This window comes from Oryctolagus cuniculus, chromosome 15, assembly GCF_964237555.1.
Source record: "Oryctolagus cuniculus chromosome 15, mOryCun1.1, whole genome shotgun sequence".
In the NCBI taxonomy this organism is placed as follows: Eukaryota; Metazoa; Chordata; class Mammalia; order Lagomorpha; family Leporidae; genus Oryctolagus; species Oryctolagus cuniculus.
In genome coordinates, this window is record NC_091446.1 from 85,223,683 (window position 1) to 85,246,789 (window position 23,107).

The 23,107-nt window shown below is 63.5% G+C and overlaps 1 protein-coding gene across 3 annotated transcripts in view; it reads left to right on the forward strand.

Moving 5' to 3' along the window:
- Positions 1–22,552, forward strand: part of RASGEF1A (RasGEF domain family member 1A) — a 57,535-nt gene extending 34,983 nt beyond the window's left edge. For 2 of the 3 annotated variants that reach the window (XM_070058383.1, XM_070058384.1), the window contains exons 2-13: positions 14,435–14,638; positions 16,190–16,312; positions 16,639–16,776; positions 17,258–17,479; positions 17,840–17,914; positions 18,066–18,158; positions 18,900–19,002; positions 19,089–19,168; positions 20,297–20,488; positions 21,357–21,480; positions 21,651–21,723; positions 22,185–22,552. In XM_070058383.1, the coding sequence (XP_069914484.1) occupies positions 14,441–14,638; positions 16,190–16,312; positions 16,639–16,776; positions 17,258–17,479; positions 17,840–17,914; positions 18,066–18,158; positions 18,900–19,002; positions 19,089–19,168; positions 20,297–20,488; positions 21,357–21,480; positions 21,651–21,723; positions 22,185–22,209 (1,446 nt within the window). In that variant the 5' untranslated portion in view covers positions 14,435–14,440 and the 3' untranslated portion in view covers positions 22,210–22,552. Of the gene's footprint in view, positions 1–193; positions 308–14,434; positions 14,639–16,189; positions 16,313–16,638; positions 16,777–17,257; positions 17,480–17,839; positions 17,915–18,065; positions 18,159–18,899; positions 19,003–19,088; positions 19,169–20,296; positions 20,489–21,356; positions 21,481–21,650; positions 21,724–22,184 lie in introns of those variants that run through there. The other variant, XM_070058382.1, reaches the window with a different exon arrangement.
- The last annotated feature ends 555 nt before the right edge of the window (positions 22,553–23,107 follow it).

Here is a 23,107-nt window from a genome sequence, read left to right on the forward strand (position 1 = left end):
GCACCGGAGCCAGACACGCGCTGCGCACCTGCCGCGGCTCTGCAGGGGTGTGTCCATGGTGAGGTGATCCGGGGGCGAGGGCGGCCCTCGGGGGCCCTAGGGACAACCCTTGGCCCGCTCAGCGCCCGCTCAGCACCACCCCCCCACCACCCGCACCCGGCTTTAGCCCCTCGGCCCCCAGCGCGCTTAGGCTCCGCCCCGGGCGCGCCCCGCTCCGCCCCTCCGGCTGGGAAGTGGGCAGCGCGGGGAAGTCCGCGGTCCGGGGACCGCGCTCGAGCAGCGGCCGGGGATGTTGCTGGAGTCGCAGGTAGGGGCCGCGGGGCGCGCGGGTGCGGGTGCGGGAGGCGGCGACGCGGGCGCGGCGGGACCGTGGGCGGGGTCCTTGCGCCGCCGAGCTCGGGGACAGAGAGCTGCGGCCACCCAGGACATCCCCGGGGGTCCCCGCTTGGCTCTCTGCGTGCCTCCTCCTCATCCCCGCCGCGGCACCTGAGGCCAGGTGGGCCGGCGCCCAGGCTGCCACGGCTCCTCCTGGCCGCACTGGCGGAGCTGGGGGCTGGCGGGCGGGTCACCCGGGCGACAGGGCCCTTCCGTCAGTCTGGGGGAGTCGGTCGGTCCCGGCGACCCTGGCTCCTTTCCCAGTCGCGGGAGAGGTGCAGAACCACCTGTTTACCCCAGGAGGAGCTGCGGGAGCTGGGATAGCGCGTGTGTGTGGTGCGTGGGCGAGAGTGGGGGCGTGTTCGTGAGAGTGAGACCGGCATGGGCAGGGCCTGTCTGTGGTCCCCCACGCACGCCTGTGTTTAAAGAGACAGGAGCCCAGCCTGGGCCCCAGGGTTGAGGCAGCTGCAGGGTCCGGGGAGTGAATCCTGCACACCTGCGTTGCGTTTCCCAGGCTGCTTTGAAGGGTGGGCGGTGGTGTGTGCGGTGTGCTGCGGGGTTCTGAGCACCCCACCCGGAGCGTGGAGCCAGCTCGTGCAGACCCCGGAGCCCGGGCGGGGTGCAGATGGGGGGTTTAGAGCCAGCCCCAGCGGAGTACAAGATGTAGGACTGTTCCTTGCTTCCTTCACTTACCCAGTGTGTGTTTATTGAGCACCTGCTGTGTACAGGTGCTGCAGCTCAGCACAGAACCATCCCCCCTCCCCCCACAGTCTCCCCTGCCCCCAGTCCTGGTCCTCCCGGGCTCACAGGGGCAAAGTGAAATACTTAGGATGTGCTGAAAAGAATATGTGACAAGTACGCAGTCTGTGGCACCCTGCAGCCCCCAAATCCGTGGCTCACAGCACCATGGTGTGGCTGCTGCACATGGGGGCCTGCTGTGGGCTGGCTGGGCCCTGCCCCAAGTCCACCTTGCTCAGGGACCGGGCTGGCAGGGGGCAGAGAGGCCCTGCCCCAGCCCACTCCATTCACTGCTGCTGAGCCCCACCCGACCACACTGGGGCCACAGGTGCTCACCTGGCCAGCACAGGGCTGATGCAGAGGTGCCCAGCGGCTGCCCACCAGTGTGGGGGTGGCGTTCGAATGCCTTGGGGGAAGGGGCTCCGTGGTGGGGTAAGTGTACAAGGCCTGATGGAAGGAAAGAGCTACAGCAGGGGCTCTGGGGTCCGGGCTCCACCAGGCAAAGGGCAGGGCTTGGAAGAGAGCGCCGCCTGGGTGTCCAGGACCAGACCGGAGGCTGGGAGCTGAGAGGGGCGCAGCGGGGCCCAGGGTAGGTGGGCTCCTGGTGGGATTGCAAGGGCACCTCTGGCTGTCACGTGGAGGGGCTAGAGGGGGGCCGCTGCCCAGGACGAATCAGAAGCTCCAGGCTGGGGTGGGTGGTAGCAGAGGTGGGAGGCACACAGATGGTGATGTGTTCTCAGGGCAGGGATGTGGCCTGAGTGGGCGGAGTCAGCCTGGCCCCAGGCAGGGGGTGGTAGAGGTGAGAAAGGCTGCATGTGGCACGGGGGAGGGCAGATGGGAGCAGGCAGGGGGCAGTTCCATCCCCTGCTCCCCATCGCCCCCCCATTGCCTGCCTCTCCCCGGCCACATCAGAGAGCACTGGGGCCAGCACGGCCTTTGGGGTCACTCCCAGGACAAGAGCTGTCGCGTCCATGGGGCCTGGGCAGTCAGCAGGGGCTTTATGGGGGAGAGCTGCTGGCTGATTGGTGGGACAAGTGCAGGGGGAGGGGCCGCTGGTGTGAGGCCAGGCTGGCTGCCTACACCTCCCACATCTGGGCTCCTGGGCCTTGCCTTGGGGGGAACCGCTGGTGAGTGGCCAGCGGAAGGCCGGTCAGCCTGGAGACCCAACTGTTCCAGCTCCTGGCCTTTCCTCCACTCGATCACTGGAAAACCCTTGGTTATCCTGGGAAGCCCATCTCAAAAATCACCTCCTCCAGGAAGCCCTCCCTCCCTGTCTTCTGAGATTCAGTTCCCCACCCCAAGGAGGCTGCGCTGTGCTGTGGTGTGTGCACGTCTCCTGCAGATACTGAGGTCCCTGGGCTCCCCACTATGCCTGAGTAGGAGGGCACAGGTCGGGGGGGGGGGGAAGGGCGCCCCTGGATGTTTGCTGACTGAACAAGTGAAGGAAGGAGCCAGACTGTTCTAGTCCTGCTTCCTGTTTTCCATGTGGGGAAACTGAGGCTTGCCTGGGGTCAGAGACAACTCCGGAGCACGATGTCTCTGCTGTGCGAGGTGCTGGGCCGCCTGGGTCCCTGTGGGGTCCAGGACGGGGAGCAACCCAGAGGCTGGTGGGCTCTGGGGGGGCTCCTGCGTGAAGCCAGAGAAGCACTGGGTACGGAGGCTTGAGGTGGAGGTGGGGTCTCCCCTGGCCCTGCCCTGCTCTCCTGCCCGGCTCTGTCCTCTGCGGAGGCCCTGGCCTTGTGGTCTCGCAGATGCGTTTCCCAGCACAGCCACAGCCACTGCACCCACAGTCCCGCCCCTGCTGTGCGGCTCGCACAGCCAGTCTTCCTGGCAGGGCGGCCCTGGCATTTCCCAAATGTCAGTGAGGCAGCGCGCGAGCCGCCCCTGCCTGTCCTTGGGGCTGCCAGGGTGAGTCAGACGTCTCTGATGGGGTCTGCTTTTAGGGCAGCAACAGCCCCGGAGGCCCTCATGCTGAGGCCAGCCAACCGGAGCCTGCCCCGCCCCCACCCCACCCCTGGCCACACACTGCCCAGGCCAGGCACCTGCGGAGGGTGCCCCCACTGTGGTGGGCATGGCGTGGCAGCGGGGGTGCAGATGGCTGACCTGGTCAGCAGAGCCGGCCCACTGGGGACAGCAGGTGCCTCTGTGCAATGGCTGTGCGGGCCGGGAGAGCCAGGGTGAGGCACACACAGAGACCTGCTCAGACACACAGGCACCCCCACCCGCAGCCGCTGTGGCCGGGAGAGGCGGATGGGTCAGCTCCTGGGTAAATGATCAGTTGGCCTCCTGGGAAAGCAGTCCCAGCACCTGTGTGGAAGGCAGGGGCAGCGTCTTCATCTGAAGTGTACCCTCACTTCTTCTCTGTTAGCTACCGGATGGCCACGGTTGGGGGCAGCCTCAGAAGCCTCACCGAGTTTGAAATTGGCCCCGGTTTCCGGTGGACGGTCCAGGTCGCGAGCGCGGTGCCCGTTCCCACGCTCATGCCCAGCAGTGTGCACTTGGAAGGGACGTGCAGCCTCATCAGAGGCTTTCCTGGATCTTGCGAAGTCATCAAGTGCCCGTCCTCCTCGGACTTGTTAGCGGGTTGACTTACGAGCGTCTCTGAGCTAAAGCAGGCCCCCGCTCCTGGAAGAAGTCCCACTGGGTCAGGCCCGGGGGTGCTTGCAAGTGCAGCTGAGTTCACTGCTGCTAAGTCGCCGCCGTGTTGCCTGGGGTGTTTTTCATCTATATTCATCAGCGGGAATTTGTCTCCGCCTCCTAATAGAAGGCGCATTTGTCACTCTATAAATCATGTTTGTGTTAGCGCTCCAAAGCCAATGGAATGCTTTCCTATATGAACTGGGTAGTGGAAACCGTTTAAATCTCATATAAAATTATCTCAGTCTCAGAGGCTTGAAGTCATGCGTCTGGGAACTGCGTCGGCCACGACTGACATTTAGATGGCTTTTTTTTTTTTTTTTTTTTTGACAGGCAGAGTGGATAGTGAGAGAGAGAGACAGAGAGAAAGGTCTTCCTTTGCCGTTGGTTCACCCTCCAATGGCTGCTGCGGCCGGCGCACCGCGCTGATCTGATGGCAGGAGCCAGGTACTTCTCCTGGTCTCCCATGGGGTGCAGTGCCCAAGCACCTGGGCCATCCTCCACTGTACTCCCTGGCCACAGCAGAGAGCTGGCCTGGAAGAGGGGCAACCGGGACAGAATCCGGTACCCCAACAGGGACTAGAACCCGGTGTGCTGGTGCCGCAAGGCGGAGGATTAGCCTAGTGAGCTGCAGCGCCTGCCCCATTGGTCCCTTTCAAGTTTCTTCTACAGTATCTGTAGTTAAATTCCATTTTTTTTAAAAAAGATTTATTTATTTGAAAGAGTTACACAGAGAGGAGAGACAGAGAGAGAGAGAGAGGGAGAGAGAGAGAGAGAGAGAGAGAGAGAGGTCTTCCATCCACTGGTTCACTCTCCAATTGGCTGCAATGGCCAGAGCTGTGCTGATAAGAAGCCAGGAGCCAGGAGCTTCTTCTGGGTCTCCTACGCGAGTGCAGGGGCCCAAGGAGTTGCGCCATCTGCTACTGCTTTCCCGGGCCTTAGCAGACAGCTGGATTGGAAGTGGAGCAGCTGGGTCTCGAACTGGCGCCCATGTGGGATGCCGGCACTGCAGGCTGGGGTGTTAACCCGCTGCACCGCAGTGCCAGCCCGTAGATTCCATTTTTCATGCCCAGTGTATTTTTGCCCTCCCGCCCTCCCTCCTTCCTTTTCTCCCTCCCGTCTTTTTCTTCCTTCCTTCCCCTCTGCCCCTCACTTCCTTCTGATGATGGAAATCATTTCTGTGTTTTCAGAAAATTAGCTCTTGAGTTTTAGAAGCGGCTCTGCATTTTCTTGTTCATTGAATCCACTAACTTAGAGCAACTTGTGCCTCCAGCTGGCTGCACACCCGCTGTTGTGTTTAGAAGCTCCTTGTCGCTTACCTGCAATGTATAGAAGTCCATGAATTGTTCTCTGACTACAGCTTTGGCCACGTCTCAGTCAATGTGGAGCCACCATCCGGGGTTATCCTTCTCACTTGTCTGGAGTCGGAGTTGGGGTTGCTTCTGTGACGTGAGTGTGGTTTAAGAAAGTTATTGTTATTGTTATTATTACGCACGTGAGGGTTTTGGTTCACCATTTGAGGCTTATGTTGTATCTATGTCACTCGGTCACATGGGCGTTTCTGTGCGGGGACTTGGTTGGATGTTGGTGGTGTGGTGGCGTGGGCGAGGGCTCAGGGCAGTCACAGCACCTCTCTGTGGGACGCAGGACTTCAGGTATCTGGGTCCCACTCCTGAGAGGGTTCTCACCCCCGAGGAAGAGAGAGAGAGAGAGAGAGCGAGTCCATCTGCTGGTTCACTCCCCAGATGCCTGAGGGTGGCCCATGGCCAAAGCCAGGAACTCCATCCAGCCCATGGAGCTGGCAGGTGCGCAAGTCCTTGAGCCATCGCCATGCCTCTGAGGATCTCTGCAAGGAGTCAGGCAGAGTCAAGTCCCCTGTGGAGTGCGGCTGATCTGACTGCCAGGCTAGCGGCCACCTGGCTGTGTGACCTTGCGAGTTTGGTGTCTCCAGATGCCATGCATTGAGTAATGGATTAAAGATGGGAGTGAACCAGACTGGGAGCCTTGGGAAGGGATTGCATTGGGTGGCAGACGGCAGTGGCTGTTCAAGGAGAGGCGGAGGGAGAGGGAGCGCCAGTTCCCCGTCTCCCTCTCCCTCTGCTTGCTGGCTTCCCCTGCCTCCCGCACCTCCACCCTCGGCAGACGCCCGGGCTTGCTCTGGGAGCCCTCTTCCCTCCTGACTAACGTCTCTTGCTCAGGTACTTTAGCTAAAGTAACAAAAAGTGGCTAATACAAAGACGGATGCGGGAAAACCCAGCGCTTTTCCTACTGTAGTCTGGGTGGCTCAGTACAGAGTCTCCGTCACACGCACCTGTCACTCAGTCTGGCCTGCCCTACCCAGAGACAGCATCAGGCCCTCTCCCCGCCCCCAGGCTGAGGGCGCAGGCCCAGACACCCCGACCCCAGATGCCCATGGCAAGTCCCAGGCTGTGACCTGGGCCTCTCACCCGCTGGGCCCTGCTGGGGGTTGTTTGCTCATAGATTTTAGGAAAACACATACTTGGGTTTGCCCATCCCCCACACAGGACACTGCACAGGCCGCCCGTGTCCTGGAGCCTCCACGTGGTCACCGACAGGAGACTCTGCAAACTCGGTCCTTTTGGGGTTTTATGGCGCTGTCGTTATGCAGGTGTGATTGAGCACACCTGTGGCCTTGGTGACCGGCTCAGCCTTTGGCCCCTCTCCCCTGCCACCTGGGCAACCACTCAGCACTTTGGAGAAGCCCGAGGGCAGGTGGGCATGGTGGTGCCGTGGTGAAGGCACTGCTTTGGGTACCACGTGCCATCACAGAGTGCCGAGTTCCAGTCCTGCTTCCTACTAGTGCATCCCGGGGGGCAGCAGTGACGGCTCCAGTACTTGGGTCCCGGCCGCCTACGCGGGAGCCCTGGCTGGAGCTCCTGGCTTCATCTTGGCCAAGCCCCAGCTTGCTGTGCACATTTGGGGTTTGGGGAGTGAACCACTGGATGGAAGACGTCTGTCTCTGTTTCTCCCCTCCCCTCTCCCCCTTCCCTCCCCTCTCCTCTCCCCTCTCCTCTCCTCTCCCTCTTCTCTCCCTCTCCTCTCCCTCTGCTCTCCCTCCCCTCCCCTCTCCCTCCCCTCCCCTCTCCCTCTCCTCTCCCTCCCCTCTCCTCTCCTCTCCCTCCCCTCCCCTATCCCTCTCCTCTCCCTCCCCTCCCCTCTCCCTTTCCTCTCCCTCTCCTCTCCCTCTCCCTCTGCTCTCCCTCCCTTCCTCACCCCTCCCCTCTCCCTCTCCTCTCCCTCTCCTTCTCCCTCTCCTCTCCCTCCCCTTCCCCCTCCTCTCCTCTCCTCTCTTCTCCCCTCCCCTCCCCTCCTCTCCTCTCTTCTCCCCTCCCCTCTCTTAATCTCCTCTCTTCTCCTCTTTCGCTCTTTCTCTCTCTCTCTGCCTTTCAAATAAATAAAAGCAAAAGATAAAATAAAAAAGGCTATTCCTTGGAGGGACAAAGTTCATGGAAAATGGAATTAAGATAAGTTTGATGCCAAAGAAAAGTTTGAAATCCCCGCATTTTCCCATAGTACACAGCAGGCGATGTGGGCAGCGCACGGAGCTCTGCCTGCGCCCCACCTGGAAAGTGGACAGCAGCGGACAGCTGTGGAGAGGGTGGGAAGGCTCCCAGGCCCCTCAGACCCCCACCCCGCACCCTCTGCATCTCACTTCGGCTCTCTCGCACGCCCTGACCGCTCGCCCTCACCTGCCCTTCCTTCCCCTGCCCCCCCCCCCCCCCCGCTGGCTCTGGGAGTCAGGTCAGGTCACCATGGTTACAGTCCCGGGATTCGAATCCCCAGTTCTGCAGCCACTTTGGACCTGTGGGACCTGGGGCCGATGACTTTATCTGGAAGACAGCTTGGCGGAGGTGACAGGCAGAGGTGGCCGAGTGCCAGTGGCATTCCTGGGGCTGGCCGGGGTCTGACTCCCAGGGACGAGGGCCACGGTTTTCAGGGCACAGAAGGGGTGGGGTCAAGACCCAGGTCCTCTCCCGTTTCTCGGGGGCTGTGACCGCCAGACAGGGCCATGGCGCTTCAGACCCCAGCATCAGCTCAGGGACCCCACTGAGCAGCCCTAGGAAAGCGCTGGCTCCCTGGTGCTGCCCTGGGCGTCAGCCAGGAAGGCGGCAGTTGCAGCCGGAGAAAATCGCTTTTTAGTTGTTTTTAAACACAAAGGAAAAAATAAAAATCTTGGCTCAGCCTAATTAGATGCCATTTAAAAACAAAAGCGCTCTATGTTCTCGTCTCCCAGCACCTCTGGCAGGGCGGAGGCCGCTGCCCACTCCTGCATGAATCTGCAGCACCCAGCAGCCGCCCCTGGGGCCCCGCCCGCCTGCCGGCTGTCCCTGTCCACGGCCGCTCGACGCCGCTCCTCGGGCTGGCTCTGGGCCCAGCTCAGAAGCCCACTGTGTGCACTTGGCCAGTGTGGGGAGGGCCCTGGGGACTTCCTGGCATGGTCCAACGATCTTCATGGACCCCCACCTCGGAAGTGGATCGTGGAGGGTCTGCACCCCCTGAGGGGACTCCCTGTGTGCACCTGCTCCCCTCTGCTCAGCCCCAGAGCCGCCTGCCCACGTGCACGGGTGCCGGGTAGAGCCCTGGAGTTGGCGCCAGCCAGGAAGGATCTGGCCAAGGGCGCAGGAGCACAGCGCCCTGTTCTGGTCTGCCCAGGGGGTGGTCTGTGCAGGAGGCTCCAGCAGGGAAGTCGAGTGTGCAGCCGCCTGCCAGGAAGGGGCCAGCGTTCCCGGCAGCCTCACGTGCTCCATCTACGGGCTCTGCAGCCGCGGTAACGGGATGGTTATTGGTGGACAATGATGCTCTGTCGACTGGACAGAACGGAGGAGGAAGGAGAGGAGGAAAACTCCCAAGTTGGCAGAATTTGTCTCGGGCAGTCGGTGGACAAGAGGGCGGGTTCCCCCGGGGTCAGTTCCACAGTGGTGGCAGTAGAAGGAATTCAGGGTGGGGGAATATGGACCCTGTGTGTGTGGAACAAAGCCCAGTTTATCAGCCCTGCTCCCAACACCAGCCTGGGTGCCGTGAGTGCTCGGGTTCCCATGGAGCCGCCTCCTCGCTGGAGCGGGGCTGTGCCAAGGCAAACCTGGCCCTGTCCCCTGCCCGCTGCCCAGGGGCTTGGGGGCTGCAGGGCTGGGGTCAGCTGGGTGCCCCCAGGGCTTCTCGGCTGCAGAGGCCACAGGGGTGCAGAGGGAGGAAGGGGGCGGGGACTGAAGAGGCCTCTTGGCAGAGGGCGCCACCCCCTGGGCAGACCAGAACCGGCGCTGAGCCCCTGGGCCTAGGACAGGGGTCCAGGAAGCAGGAGGCAACACCCTCCTCTTTCTCCCACCTGCAGCCGGGGCCCTGTCTCTCCTGGGCGTGGGGAGGTGAGGGGCCACTCAGAGACTGGGTCGGGGAAGGGTGGCACCAGCCCCCAAGTCCGTGCCTAGGCCAGCGCCGCGCGGCCCAACCAGTGTGGAGCTCAGGTGCCATCCAAGCCCACGTCCTGAACTTCCCGCTCGCGGTCCAGGCAAGCAGTAGCATCTTCCCATTCTGAGCAGGGCTGGCTCCCAGGTGTGGCCCAGGAGGCAGGACCAGGGCTCTCGCAAGCTTTGGGGAGATGGAGACCCGGGAACTGGGCTTAGAAGCTGCGGTGGGGGCCCGGGGGAGGAGGTGTGGGGAGGGGGACAGCCCTCCCCCAGCTCTGCTGCTGCCTCCATCAGCTGGAGGGTCCCAGTCCCATGCAGAACTGACACATCTGTGGCTTGGCCACGTTTTTTCCCTGTATTTTCTGGTCTGTGAACCCCCGTTTGGGAATGGCAGGATCTGGGGACCAGGGAGGGCCAGGCAGGGGTTGGGGAGTGGGGAGGAGACACAGCTGCCGCCCTGGTCTGATCTGTTGGGGAGGGGGGCGTGAGTGCTGGGGAGAGGGGAGGAGGAAGTGCAGGTGCAGGCTGGCTGGCTATCCCCAGGCGAGTCCCGGAGCTGCTCCCCAACCAGGAGGCCCAGGACCCCTCACCTGTTGTCTCCTGCAAGGTTAGATGGCTGAGCTCACACGTGGCGGAGAGTCCCCGTGTCCCAGAGAGCGGGGCCCCCGCCAGCTCTGAGACAGCTCTCCTGGCCTGGAGCCGTCTCCCATCCAGGGTGGGTGACAATCCACAGAGGCAAGTGAATCCTGTGACCCAGGGAAGGTTTTCCACAAAGCTGGCATCCGCACGGACCCCTGTCCCAGGGCTGCCCCCCCACACAGCTGGGCGTTGCCTTTGCAGGTTTCACTGGGCTCTGAGCTCTCGGTGACGTGAGGGCCCCCACTGTCCTCTCTGAGACCACTCCCAAGGGCGTTGGGGGTCCCTGCCAGAACCAGGGAGAAATTCCTGCCAAGGGGAACTCCATCCTGGACCCTGGACCCTGGGCAGAGCTGGGCGAAGCCTGCACCCCCATCCCCTTTCTCCTCTGTCCGGAGCACTGAGCTTCTTGGGATCCACGGTGCCACCTGCGTTATCCGCGGCCCTCGTGCACGCCGGCCTCTCCTGCCCCTGTGGGTGCTCTGTGGGGCCTGGGAGTGATGACGTTCCTTCCGTGGGTGCATCCAGTGTCTGCGCGGGTCCTAGTTATGCACGAATGCATGAATGAGAGGATGCATGAATGAGGGGATGAATGCATGAATGAGGGAATGAATGAATGAGGGAATGATAGCTTCCTGCTTTTGCACCCCAGAACTTCGGAGCCAGACAGATGCCCAAGAAGGGCTATTGGGGTCCCTTGGGTGGGGCCCGGCACGAGCTGGGCCCGGGGTCGCCGGCCAGGTCCCAGCTGTCCGCGCGGCTCCACCTGATCGCAGCCTCTCCACGGGCCCTCTTGGTTTTGTGGCCCTGGGCGGGCGAAAGCTCCCCGCCCCCACCCCCACCCTGGGGACCACTGCTTCTTCCCGCCCCCCTCGGCAGCCCGCGGAGGCAGACTGGCGGGATGTGTAATTTGCAGTCGCTAATTGTGATGCCCAGCAGCTTGCAGGGCTAAAAATAGTCTCGGTTTTTGTTGAGTAGGTGAAAAAATAGAGCTGCCTGGGAAAGAAACCCCCCTGGCCAAGCCCGGCGCGCGCCCCGCCCCCACTCCTGGCGGATCCGGCCCCGGTTTCCCGGACGCTGAAAAGTTTCTCAGCGTGGGGGTCTTCGGAGAGTGTGTGGGTCCTGGGGTCTCGGGCAGAGTGTGGGGCCGTGCACTCTGCCGCCCCGTGTCTCCTGCTCAGGCCGGGCCAGTCCCCTGCAGGCCGCCCCCTGCCGGCCGCCCTGGGGAACACTCAGGGGCGCGCTGCGACGCCGTGGGAGGGGCAGACAGGGCCGAGTGAGCCCCGCGCCCTCCTCTGAGGGCACCCAGCGCACGGCTCAGCCCCGACTCACGCGATTAGTTACAGAAAGCTTGTCCTCGTCCCTGCACTTCTCAGAAACTTCCAGACTCCACGCGGGGAAGCGGAGGGGGTGCCCCAGAGCCCTGACTGAGCCCTGGGGATGGCTCCCTGGTCTCCTCCCCTTCCCCAGGTGGGTCTTACAGGGCAGGGTCTGCCGCGTCCCTGGCCTAGCAGTCACTAAGTATTGAGAGTGCTTGGAGCCAGGAGCTCGTGCCCGGCCCGGATTGGGGGGGGCATGAGAGCGAGGGAGTGGAGGCTTTGGCATGGGCGTGCTCCCCAGGGAGCAGAGCCCACGGATCCCACCTCCATGTGCCTCCCTGGGCGTTGCTGGGGAGAATCTGGGAGGCTCCCGGCAGCAGCCCGCCTGGAGTGAGCAGGCAGAACGCGCCCACTGGCAGCTCCGGGCTGTTCCCTGCTGCCCCCCCCCCCCCCCCCCGGCAGCGGTGAGCAAGGCAGAGATGCAGGGTGCACCTGACCCCTTGTGTTGTCAGCTTAACACAGCAGCTCCCTGCAGGGAGGAGGGATGAGAGGCCCCGCCCCCTGGCTGACAGCTGGGGACACTGAGGCTCAGAGCCACCCCGTGGAGGCAGAGGCAGATCTGGGCCCAGGGCAGGGAGCGCAGGGCAGGACTTGGGCGTGCGGGAGACGGGGCTGCAGCCGCGGGGAGCTCTCCCCAGGCCCAGGGAGGGGCTGAGGATGGCAGGCGTGAGCCCTCACTGCTGACGACAGCACAGGTGGCAGCTGGGGCAGCTCGGGCAGAGCCTGGCAGAGCGGTGCTGGTTGTGGGGGGCGGCGGTGCTGGTCCCAAGAAGCCCCCTGCCCCTGCTTGCTCTGCCCACCTCACCTCCAGGGCCAGTCACGGCAGGGGGTGCAGACCCCTGCGTGTGGCTGTCGCAGTAATAGGGCGGGCGTCCTCTGAGGTCCCAGACAGGAAGACCCCCCTTCCTCTGTGGCGCCCCCAGAGAGTCCGGTGCGGTCCCAGGCTCTCTCTAGCTGGCAGGAGGGCCCCTCCCCCTCAGCCTACAGCCTGGGGCCACTGGCCCGTGGGGGCGTGGGGGGGCATGAGTGGGAGTGTAAGGAGACGGTGAATCACTCGCACCCGCCTCCCTGTGAGCACTTTTTCCCCCCTGAGTGGCTGAGGTCTATAATTAGAAACTGCTTGCCTTCCTGCCTGAACCACGGAGGAGCTGCAAGGCGCTGAGAGGAGGCCCTTGGGGGTGCAAACCTGTCCCCTCCCCCAGCTGGATTTGGGGGAGGCGGGGGTCCCGGCAGCTTCCTTGCTGTGGCCCTCCGGCTGCCGGCCAGCCTTGCGCCATCCTGGTTCTCAGCGGTCCCTGCAGCCTGGGGCGGGGGTGGGGGGTGGTGGGCTGCATGCAGCTGAGGCAGGACAAAGGCGCCCCCTGCCTTCTGCTCCCATGTGCACCTGGAAAACCACGAGATTGCCAGTGGTAGGGCTGCACCCCCATCCATCCCCACCTCAACCAGTGGACTCGGATTCTTGGGGGTGTCTTTGGAAGGTCCCCAGGTGACAGCACGGGCCGGTGTAGCTGGCACAAGGCACCTGGGGGTGGGCACTCTCTGAGACTGAGCTCCCGGGCCTCCGTGCACCTGCGTGGGAATCGCCTGCTGTCTTGCAGGAGGAGGCATGCTTGGGAACTCGGGTCACGCTGCTGCTGCTGTTGGGACAGCGGTGCCTTGTGGGGGAGGGCTACCTGACAGGGAGGAGGTGCAGGCAGGCAGGGAACAAGCCTGGCTCTGGAGCAGCCGTGCAAGGTGTCTGTGTCCTGGGCACCCTGTGGCTGTGGGGGCTCCCGGGCAGTCACGCCGGTGGGAGTCAGCTCCGGGGAGGCGGCGACCTGGCACTTTACGCTGAAGGTTCATTTGATCCTCTCGGCTAGCCTGTGAGTAGTCCTCTCTGTGCCCATTTTAGAGAGGACATTGAGGCCCTGGGAGTCAGAGGATCCTTCCAAAGCCGCAAGCGGCTGAGGCAGGCTCAGGCTCTGGCCATCTTCGATCTCGTTGCGGGACCTGGGGCAGTGACCTGCCCTGCTGGGCCTTGTCCTCACCTGCAGTATTGGAGAGTAATGAATGTCTTGCGGGGGGGGGGGGGTTTGCTACGGGGTCTCAGAGCCAGCCCTGGAGCCACATGCAACACACAGGGTCTCAGCTTGGTGTGCTGGATGACCTCTGTCGCCGTGCACTCCCTCCCAGGGGGTGCCGACGGGGCCGGCGTCCAGCTCTGACGGCCCGAGAGGGGGCTGGGCGCCACGTGGCTGGCACAGGAGAGGTGGACTCCAGGTGCGAGAGCAGGCCCGGTGGGAGTGGCCTGCAGAGGCTTGGTTCCTGGGAGGCAGCAGGAGTGACAGGTGGGCTGGGGAGACCCCAGGGCCCCTCCACCTATTAGCCAGGCCGCTGTGGGCTCTGGTGATTCCCTGGGAGGCTTCTGAGCCCCCAGAAGCCCCCGCCCACCTGGGGCACCCCTGCTGGCCCTCCCTAGCCCCCCCCCAAAGTGACTAGGCCCTGCCCACTCGCCTGTCCCCTTTCTGCAGTGGGCAGTGGCTGTGGTCCCAGACTGGCTCCCAGTCTCCCTGCAGGCTGGACGGAGGGTGGCCTTGCGCTGGAGGATGGGTGGGGGCTGTGTGAGTTAGTGGGGTGCTAGAACGTCCCCCCACAACACCCCCTGACCAGAGCAACGGCGGGAGAGGCTGGTGGCCTGGAGTTGTCATCTTTGATGAGCCTGGGATCTTGGGGTGAAGAGGCCAAAAGAGCGAGATCACCACCTGCCCGCCACTCACCTTTTGAACCTGGGACTATGCCCTGCTGGGGCAGCCGCTCCAGTCTGTGTGTGGGCAAGGTGCTGGGGTCCCAGAAACCCACTTCTATTATTTCGCTGTCCTCCTCTGAGCTGGCAAGAGGACACACAGTCAGATGACACAGCCACTCACAGCTGCGGGGGCCAGCAGTCTGGGATCAATCCAGGAAGGCTTCCTGGAGGTGGTGACCCCTGGGCTGGATTGACATCCCAGGCTTTCTTGAGTTGAGTTCTTTCCTGTTGGGCGTCGGTTGCGATGTGGGAACGAGGAAGGGTCTGCTCCTTCGAAGGATGCCTGAGTGAGGGGCCAGGCTGGGGATGGGCCGTGAGCGTGCATTGTAACACATACCTCTGTACCACCAGGAGACTGGCTCTGTGTCCAGGCTCCTACCACGTGGTCCAGTGCGCCCAAGCAGGGGCCGGACAAACACTTCTCAGCCCCCAGGGGCTCACAGCCTCTTTCCCCTCCCCAGGAAGCTATGCCCCAGACGGCCGTGGTCTTCTCCAGCGTCCTTGGGCCCAGCTGTAGCGGACAGATGCAGCCCAGCATGGGCGAGCGGGGAAGTGGGGCTGGCGGCGGCCCGGGAGGGCTCATCTTCCAAGACGGACGCCTCATCTCGGGGTCCCTGGAGGCCCTGATGGAGCACCTGGTCCCCACGGTGGACTACTACCCCGATGTGAGTGCAGGGCCTGGGGCAGTAGGGGCGGTGGGTGGGGTGCTGCTTCTGGGCAGGGGGGAAGCGGGGCCCAGTGCCACCCCCGTGGGTCCTCACTTCCTGTTCTGCCCTCCCTGGAAGCACAGGTGGCCGGCCTGGGGCAGTCAGCAGTGGCTTTCCTGCTACTGCCCCAGGCAGGTGGACACACACACACATACACACACACACACACACGGGCCAGCAGGGGCCCTGAGTTCTGAGTGGGACTGTGAGATGAGACAGGGTCCAAGTGCAGGGCTGGCACTTGGGGTCCTGGAGCTCATGGCTCAACTGGGAAGTCATAAGGGACCCCCCAACCCCATTTCCCACCCCCCATCCCTGGCTGTGGTCCAGCAGGAGGAGGAGCCAGCCCTGCCCCGCCCCCAGGGGCACACAGCAGCCGCCGCCTCTGCACCTGCAGACGCTACCATCCGCGCTTGGAGGAGGCGTCCTTGGTCACGCGTGGGGGTGGCGTCTCTTAGCAACCATGCTTTGCAGGCCTGCCTGCCCCTTGGCATGAGCTGTGCACCCCTCCCCCCAAGGGAAGGCGGGACCAAGGCACTCCCGGGAGCAGCGGCGGGGCAGGCTGGCCTTGGCCTGGAGGAGGCACAGCCTCCGGCGTCCGCTCTTGGAGGAGTCAGGTCCAGGAGGAGTAGCCTTGGCATTGCCGACCCCTCCCTCTTCCTCCTGTCTTGTGACCCCAAGAACTGCCACTAGCTTCCCAGGAGAGAGTGGAGCCGGCTGGGGGCAGGAGAAGCCACCAGGCCCCAGCCCCTTCCCTCACTGTCTCCCCGTACTCGTGGGCAGCTGACACCCGTGCCCCCCCCACCTCCCCCATCCCCCTTGGAGATACACAGCTTCTCCTTGGAGCTCCAGCTCTGGCCGAGAGCTCGGAGCTGTGATCCCCGTGTGTTCTCCCTCCACATCCCAGCCTCACCTGCTGCCTGGGGCTCCCCCTCTCCCCCAGCAGCTGGAGGGCTGGTGCGGCCAGCAGGAGCCCCAGGCCCCTGAATCCTGCTCCAGGGAGCCCTGCTCCCAACAGCGTGTGGCCGAGCAAGATCCCAGCTGGGGTAGAGTCTCCCCCCTTCCTCACCCTGGGAAGGGCCCCTCCCAGTGCCGATGGCAGGTGGATGCAGGGGGTGGGGCTCTGGCTTGGCAGCTGGGGTCAGAGGCCGTGCCCGGGCCTGTCACCAGGTCTCAGGCCCCAGGCTCCTGCCCCACTGGGCTGTGCCGGGCCCTGCCTCCCAAACCCACACCTACCCCACTGACCAGCTCTGCCCTCCTCAGGCCATGCCCCACCGTCTGGGCCCCGTGCTGCTTGGGGAGACCCTGCCCTCTAAGGCCTACCAGGGTCTAGAGCAACGGAGGGCTTGGGGAGCCCTGTGGGCTGCACAAGGGGTCTGCATTGGCCTGCGAGTCTCCCCACATGCAGGGCTGGGTTCGGCCCGGTGCTGGGGTGGTTGGGCAGCGGGGGGAGGGGGCTGCGGGCGGGGAGTGAGGGTCCAGGCAGCCTGCACCTGTCTCCCTCCTCAGAGGACATACATCTTCACGTTCCTGCTGAGCTCCAGGGTCTTCGTGCCTCCTCATGACCTGCTGGCCCGCGTGGGGCAGATCTGCCTGGAGCAGAGGCAGCGGCTGGAGGCGGGGCCCGAGAAGGTAAGGGCACCCCGCCCTGGAGGGGGTCGGCGGGGGTGGGGGTGGGGGAGGGTATCCGGCTGCACCCTCTGGAACTCCCTCCGGGCTGCTGCCCTTTGGGGGTCCCACCCCCTGCCCCCTGCACCTGCCCACTTTGCTTTTCAGCAAGAGGGCACCAAGAGAGTCTTGCATGGGGTGCCAAGTTTTCGCTCGGCTTTTATGGGGTGCTTTTTTAATTATAGCACCCGAACACGCGGGGACAGGAGGTGCTGGCCCAGGCCTGGGGGTTGGGGGGCCTATGCCACCTGCTCAGGCCTGGGGGTCTCACTCTGCCCCTGCCGCCCCAGGCCAAGCTCAAGTCCTTCTCGGCCAAGGTCGTGCAGCTGCTGAAGGAGTGGACGGAGGCATTCCCTTACGACTTCCAGGACGAGAAGGCCATGGCAGAGCTGAAGGCCATCACACACCGTGTCACCCAGTGTGACGAGGTCAGGGCTCCCTCGGCTCCTGCAGGGTGAGGGTGGGGGGTCTGCATAGGCCCCCTGTCCTGGCACTGCCCTAGGGGATTGCTGCGGCTGGGTCCCCGATCCCCTAATGACAGCTCAGCTGGCCCTGCAACCTGGCGCCGCCAGTGCCTCCCCCAGCCCCTGCCCCTCCCTCAACCCCTGCTCCCCCCCCCCCCCCCCCCGGCTCCTTGCAGTGGGGACCTGTTGGAGTGGCTCTAAGATTTCTATCTGCTGTCCTGGCTCCCAGCGGCTCTTGCCTGGGAGAAGCCAGAAACAGCTCAGGGGCTGCCTGTGGGAGAAATCACACTTTGCAGCCAGCAGGCTCTCAGGGCAGCCGGCTCTGGGGTCAGAGGTCAGAGGTTCACGGCGGCTTTGGCTGGGGTCTCGGGCTCCTTGCCAGGCATGTCCCGCCAGCCCATGCTAGCACCGCCTTCACCCCCCCCACCCCCCCGGCCCCCCACAGGAGAACGGCACCGTGAAGAAGGCCATCGCCCAAATGACACAGAGCCTGCTGCTGTCCCTGGCCACCCGGAACCAGCTCCAGGAGCTGCGGGAGAAGCTCCGGCAGCCAGCCATGGACAAAGGGCCCGTCCTCAAGGCCAAGCCACCAGCCGCCCAGAAGGACATCCTGGGCGTGTGCTGCGACCCCCTGGTGCTGGCCCAGCAGCTGACCCACATCGAACTGGTCAGTGCTGCCTGTGCAGGTGTGGCGGGGTGCGCCCTCTGCAGCTCACCCAGGGCCCCTCTGTGCACAGCACTGCATAGCCCCTGCCAATTGGGGCAGAGGGCTCATGAGCCCTGACCTGGGTGCCTCAGGCTGGGCGTGGCCATATGAGTAGTAGGTGCCTGTGCCTGGTGTTAGGCCCACAGGGGCCTGGCAGCCCTGGGTGGCCGGAAGGTGGGAACCACAGAGGGCTGTGAGAAGGCAGAGGGTCTGTGCCCCGGGCTGCACCCCCTCCCCACCGCACTACTCTGTAGCTCTGTCCCTTTCCTCTGAGGGACAGGGCCGTCACCTGCCCCCCGTTTGCTGTCCCTGTGCCCCCAGGAGAGGGTCAGTAGCATTCACCCCGAGGACCTGATACAGATCATCAGCCACACGGACTCCCGGGACAACCACAGGGTGAGTGGGCAGGGCCCTGGCAGGTGGGGTTGTGACACCTGCTGGACCCTTGCAGCACCTGCTCTGGGAGCATGGGAGGGCGAGGTGTGCTGGGAGGGGGCACAGGGCTCCAGACCTGCCCAATCCCCCTGACCTGCTGGATCCCTCCCAGTGCCGAGGGGACCTGACCAAGACCTTCAGCCTGGAGGCCTATGACAACTGGTTCAACTGCCTGAGCATGCTGGTGGCCACTGAAGTGTGCCGGGTAAGCTGACTGCCATGCCTGTGTGCCTCGGTACCCCAGGAGGCTCTGGCTGCTGCCCCAGCCTCAAGCTAGATGACGGAGCTGTCTGTCAATGGCATCTCCATCGTCAGGTGTCCCTCACACAGCAATTCCTTGAGTGACAATGGGGCCTCCATCCAAGGAGTGCCCCACCTCCCTACCCCTGCCCCATGCTCAGCAAACACTCTTTTTTTAAAAAAAATTATTTATTTGAAAGAGTTACAAAAGAAGAGAAAGAGAGAGACAGAGAGAGAGAGAGGGAGAGAGAGAGAGAGAGGGAGAGGTCTTCCATCCACTGGTTCATTCCCAAATGGCCGCTACAGTCAGAGCTAGGCTGATCTGAAGCCAGGAGCCAGGAGCTTCTTCCAGGTCACCCACGCAGGTGCAGGGACCCAAGGACTTGGGCCACCTTTTACTGCCTTCCCAGGCCATAGCAAAAGGCTGAATTGGAAGTAGAGCAGCCGGGACTTGAACTGGTGCCCATATGGGATGCCGGCACTGCAGGTGGTGGCTTTACCTGCTGTGCCACAGTGCCAGCCCCAGCAAGCATTTTTTTGCCAGCCCACACAGGCCCTAGAGGGAGGTGGCCCCATCCCCTTTGGGCCGAGGGAGCTGACCCCAGCCCCGGCCCCCTCGGCCCGTCCAAGTCCCGGGGCCCTTTCGGCCCCCCTGCCTGGCGGCCCCTTGGTGACTCCACACCGAGGCCGTGCCGCCGCCCTCCAGGTGGTGAAAAAGAAGCACCGCACCCGCATGCTGGAGTTCTTCATCGACGTGGCCCGCGAGTGCTTCAACATCGGCAACTTCAACTCCATGATGGCCATCATCTGTGAGTGTCCCGGGGCACGGGCGGGGCAGCCCCTGCGGCCTGCCGCCTCTGCCCTGCCTGACCCAGCCTCCCCACTGTGCCCGCAGCCGGCATGAACCTCAGCCCCGTGGCACGGCTGAAGAAGACGTGGTCCAAGGTCAAGACGGCCAAGTTCGACGTCTTGGAGGTAGGGACCCCCGAGCCCGTGCCCCCGCGGCTGGCTGGCTGGATGCTTGCCCTCCACGGCAGGCTATTCTCGGCCCCCAGGGAGTTCTGGAGAACGGCGAGTGACAGCTGTGGCCGCACAGTCTGACCTGCCTTTCCCTTGCTCCGCGGCCGCTGCTCCGGGGCCATCTGGTCACCCAGAGGCTGGCTCCGGGCGGGAGCTTGTTTGCAGCCTTATGGACATCTTTGAAAGAGAATGCATTAGAAATATTTTTATTTGAGCCGGCGCCGCGGCTCACTAGGCTAATCCTCCACCTAGCAGCGCCGGCACACCGGGTTCTAGTCCTGGTCGGGGCGCCGGATTCTGTCCCGGTTGCCCCTCTTCCAGGCCAGCTCTCTGCTGTGGCCAGGGAGTGCAGTGGAGGATGGCCCAAGTGCTTGGGCCCTGCACCCCATGGGAGACCAGGATAAGTACCTGGCTCCTGCCTTCGGATCAGCGCGGTGCACCGGCCGCAGTGCGCTGGCCGCGGCGGCCATTGAAGGGTGAACCAATGGCAAAGGAAGACCTTTCTCTCTGTCTCTCTCTCACTGTCCACTCTGCCTGTCAAAAAAAATATTTTTATTTGAGTTTATTTTGTTTGACAGGCAGAGAAAGACACACACACAGAGGCAGACAGAGCTCCCATCCGTTGGCTCACCCCCAGATGCCTGCAGACAGACTGGTCTGGGCTCAAGCTGGGAGTCGGGAGCTCAGTCCAGGCCTCCTGTGTGGGTGGCGGGGACCACTTGAGCCATCATCAGGCCTCCCAGGGCCTGCATTAGCAGGGAGCTGGAGCCAGGGGCTGCAGGCCGGGGCTCCCACAGGGGATGCGGGCGACTTAGCAGCTGGGCTGATCTCTGCCCTCATAGGACCTCTGCTTTGCACAATGTCTGTCTTGGCGGATCTGGTCGGGCCTGGGAGAGGAGCAAGGGAAAGTTTTGGGAGGAGGGTGAGACAAACTCAGAAGGCCTCGTCCTGCGGTTACCTGGGGCTCCCCCCTCCCCGCACTGGCTCCTGGGCTCCACCTGCAGCTGCAGGCAGTGCCCAGAGCAGGCCTGAGGGGGTGCAGGAGCCGGGCACTCACCAGGGCCTCCCTGCCCCCCCCCCCAGCACCACATGGACCCCTCCAGCAACTTCTGCAATTACCGCACCGCCCTGCAGGGGGCCACGCAGCGGTCCCAGACGGCCAACAGCAGCCGCGAGAAGATTGTCATCCCTGTGTTCAACCTCTTCGTCAAGGACATCTACTTCCTGCACAAGATCCACACCAACCACCTGCCCAACGGCCACGTGAACTTCAAGGTGAGCTTGGGGCCTGGGGGAGGGGCTGCTCGAGCCCTGCCTGAGGCTGGGAGGAGGTTAGGACTGAGAGCCACGGGGGCGGGGGTGGGGGGCATGGGAGCCCATCTTGGTGGTGGTGGGGTGACCTGGTCACAGAGCTTGGAGTCCCAGGGAGCCTGCATGTACCCAGGGCCTTGGTTCTACAGCTAACCTGGCCAGGGGAGAGAGGGAGAAAGGAGGAGAGGGAGAAAGGAGGAGAGGGAGAGGGGAGAGGGGAGAGGGAGGGGGGAGGGGGGAGGGGGGAGGGGGGAGGGAGGGGGCAGAGGAGGAGAGGGGAAGAGGGAGAGAGAGGGGGAGAGAGAGGGGGGAGGGGAGAGGGGAGAGAGGGGGAGAGGGGAGATGTAGAGGGGGAGAGGGGGGGGAGAGAGGAGAGGGGGGGGGAGAGGAGGAGAGGGAGAGGGAGGGGGAGAGAGAGGGGGAAAGGGGGAGAGAGAGAGGGAGAGGAGGAGAGGGGAGAGAGAGAGGGGGAGAGGAGGAGGGGGGGGAGGAGGAGAGGGAGAGGGAGAGATATCCTAGGGCACAGGGCAGGTAGGGGGGCAGCTGAAAGCACAGAGCAGCTTAGGCGGAGAAGAGGTGGGGCCAGAGAATTCCAGAGGGAGGGAGGGGCTCAGGGCACCTGCCCAAGGATGGCGGGGTGGGGGCGGGGCACCCGTTTCCCACAGTAAGGCCCCAGCCATGGGTGGGGAGCTGAGATCACACAGCAGCCCGACGGCCTGGGCAGAGCGGCCACGGGCTTGGCCCTGCAGCACCAGCACCCGCCTCCCCCAGCCCCGGCCCCTGAGGGAGGGTGATAAGCTCCAGGCGACAGATGGACACCCTGTGCCTTCAGAAATTTTGGGAGATCTCCAGACAGATCCACGAGTTCATGACGTGGACGCAGGTAGAGTGTCCCTTCGAGAAGGACAAGAAGATTCAGAGTTACCTGCTCACGGCGCCCATCTACAATGAGGAAGGTGAGCTGCCCAGGTGACGCTGGCTGGCCGGCTCCGCCTGCAGGGCTGTGGGGGGGGGAACGGGGGGCTGGGAAGCCCTGGGACCCACCCAGAGACCCGCCCTTTGTCCTGGGCCTGGAGGGGAAAACAGGGTGCGGGGGTGGGGATCTAGGGGCTTCTCTGCCTCTCAGGTCTCTTCATCGCCTCGTTTGAAAGTGAAGGCCCTGAGAACCACATGGAAAAGGACAGCTGGAAGACCCTCAGGTTGGACCCTGCCAGGGACCCCCGAGCCCACGGGGTGGGGGTGGGAGGTACCACGCACCTCTCTTCTGCTGGTAAAAGATTGATTTATTTGGAAGGCAGAACTGGAGAGAAATAGAGATCCTCCATCCATTGGTCCACTCTCCAGATGGCCTCCACGGCCAGGGGGCTAGGTCAGATCACAGCCAGCAGCCAGGAGCTTCTTCTGGGTCTCCCACATGGGTGCAGGGGCCCTAGCACTTGGGCCACCTTCTGCTGCTCTCCCAGGCGCATTAGCAGGGAGCGGGATGGGAAGTGGAGCAGTGGCGACTTGAGCCGGCGCCCATGCTGGATGCCGGTGCTGCCGTCCTCAGCCCGGCCCCGGGTCTGCTCTTCTGCAAGGGGCTGCAGGTTCTGCACAACGTGGACCTGCCCTCTGCCCACGCGGGGGCCTGACTCTCACCTTGTTCCCTGTGCACCTGTAGGACGACTCTGCTCAACCGGGCCTGAGGTGCTGCAGGCACAGGACGACGCACTGGCGCGCAGCGAGCTTCCGTCCGGATTGCTGGGCTGTTCAGATGAGGCGGCCTCACTGGCTGGGGTCCATTTTGTATATAACTTTTATGGAAAAAATGGTAATTATTTCATGCATCAACCTTTGGCACTTAACAAAGTTTTTTTGGTTTATTTTAAATAACAGGGCAGGGCCCTGCTTATGGGGAGGGGCGGGGAAAGAGTCTCATGGGAGATGGCGTTCATGATCCCATCTTATTCTAATGAGATGTAGATTTTTATTTTCTACTTTTGATTATTCACACCTTATGAAAAAAAATTAAAAAAAAAAAAAACAACCCAACCAAAACCAACGTGAGCCCGGCCTGCCCGGATGAGTTTGCCGCCAGCGTCCCTGACGTCGGGTTAGTGCCTTAGAGGCCGCGGGGGCTCAGCGAGGGGCTGGGTGGGTGGCTGGGGGGCTCACGCGCTTCCTTCCGGAGTGTGTGCTTCCCAGAGTTTACATGTCTGTTTTCTTTGATCAGGGATTTCTGGGTTCAGGGGCGGGGTGGGGGGGCGTCTGGTTGGTGGTTTCTCAGCCACGTTTTAGAGAGGAGGAAAAGCTGAGACTGTTGAGAGGGGGCGCCGTGGAGCTGTTTTCCCAGCCTTGCCTCTGAGAGCCGGGCTGAGCTGGGAGGAGAGCGCTACACGGCAGCCTTGGGGACGGTGACAGCTCGGGCTGCGCTGGCTGGTGTCCAGGTTCAAGGGAAAGAGAAGCAAACGCAGGTCCTAGTGGACTGCCCTCCCCCGTCCTGCCCCCGACTGGAATGCGAAACGCGGAGACCCAGCCAGGCCGGCACCCGTTCCCATCCAACTGCACAACACCTGGAGGTGTGCACTCCGCTTTTCCGTGGCC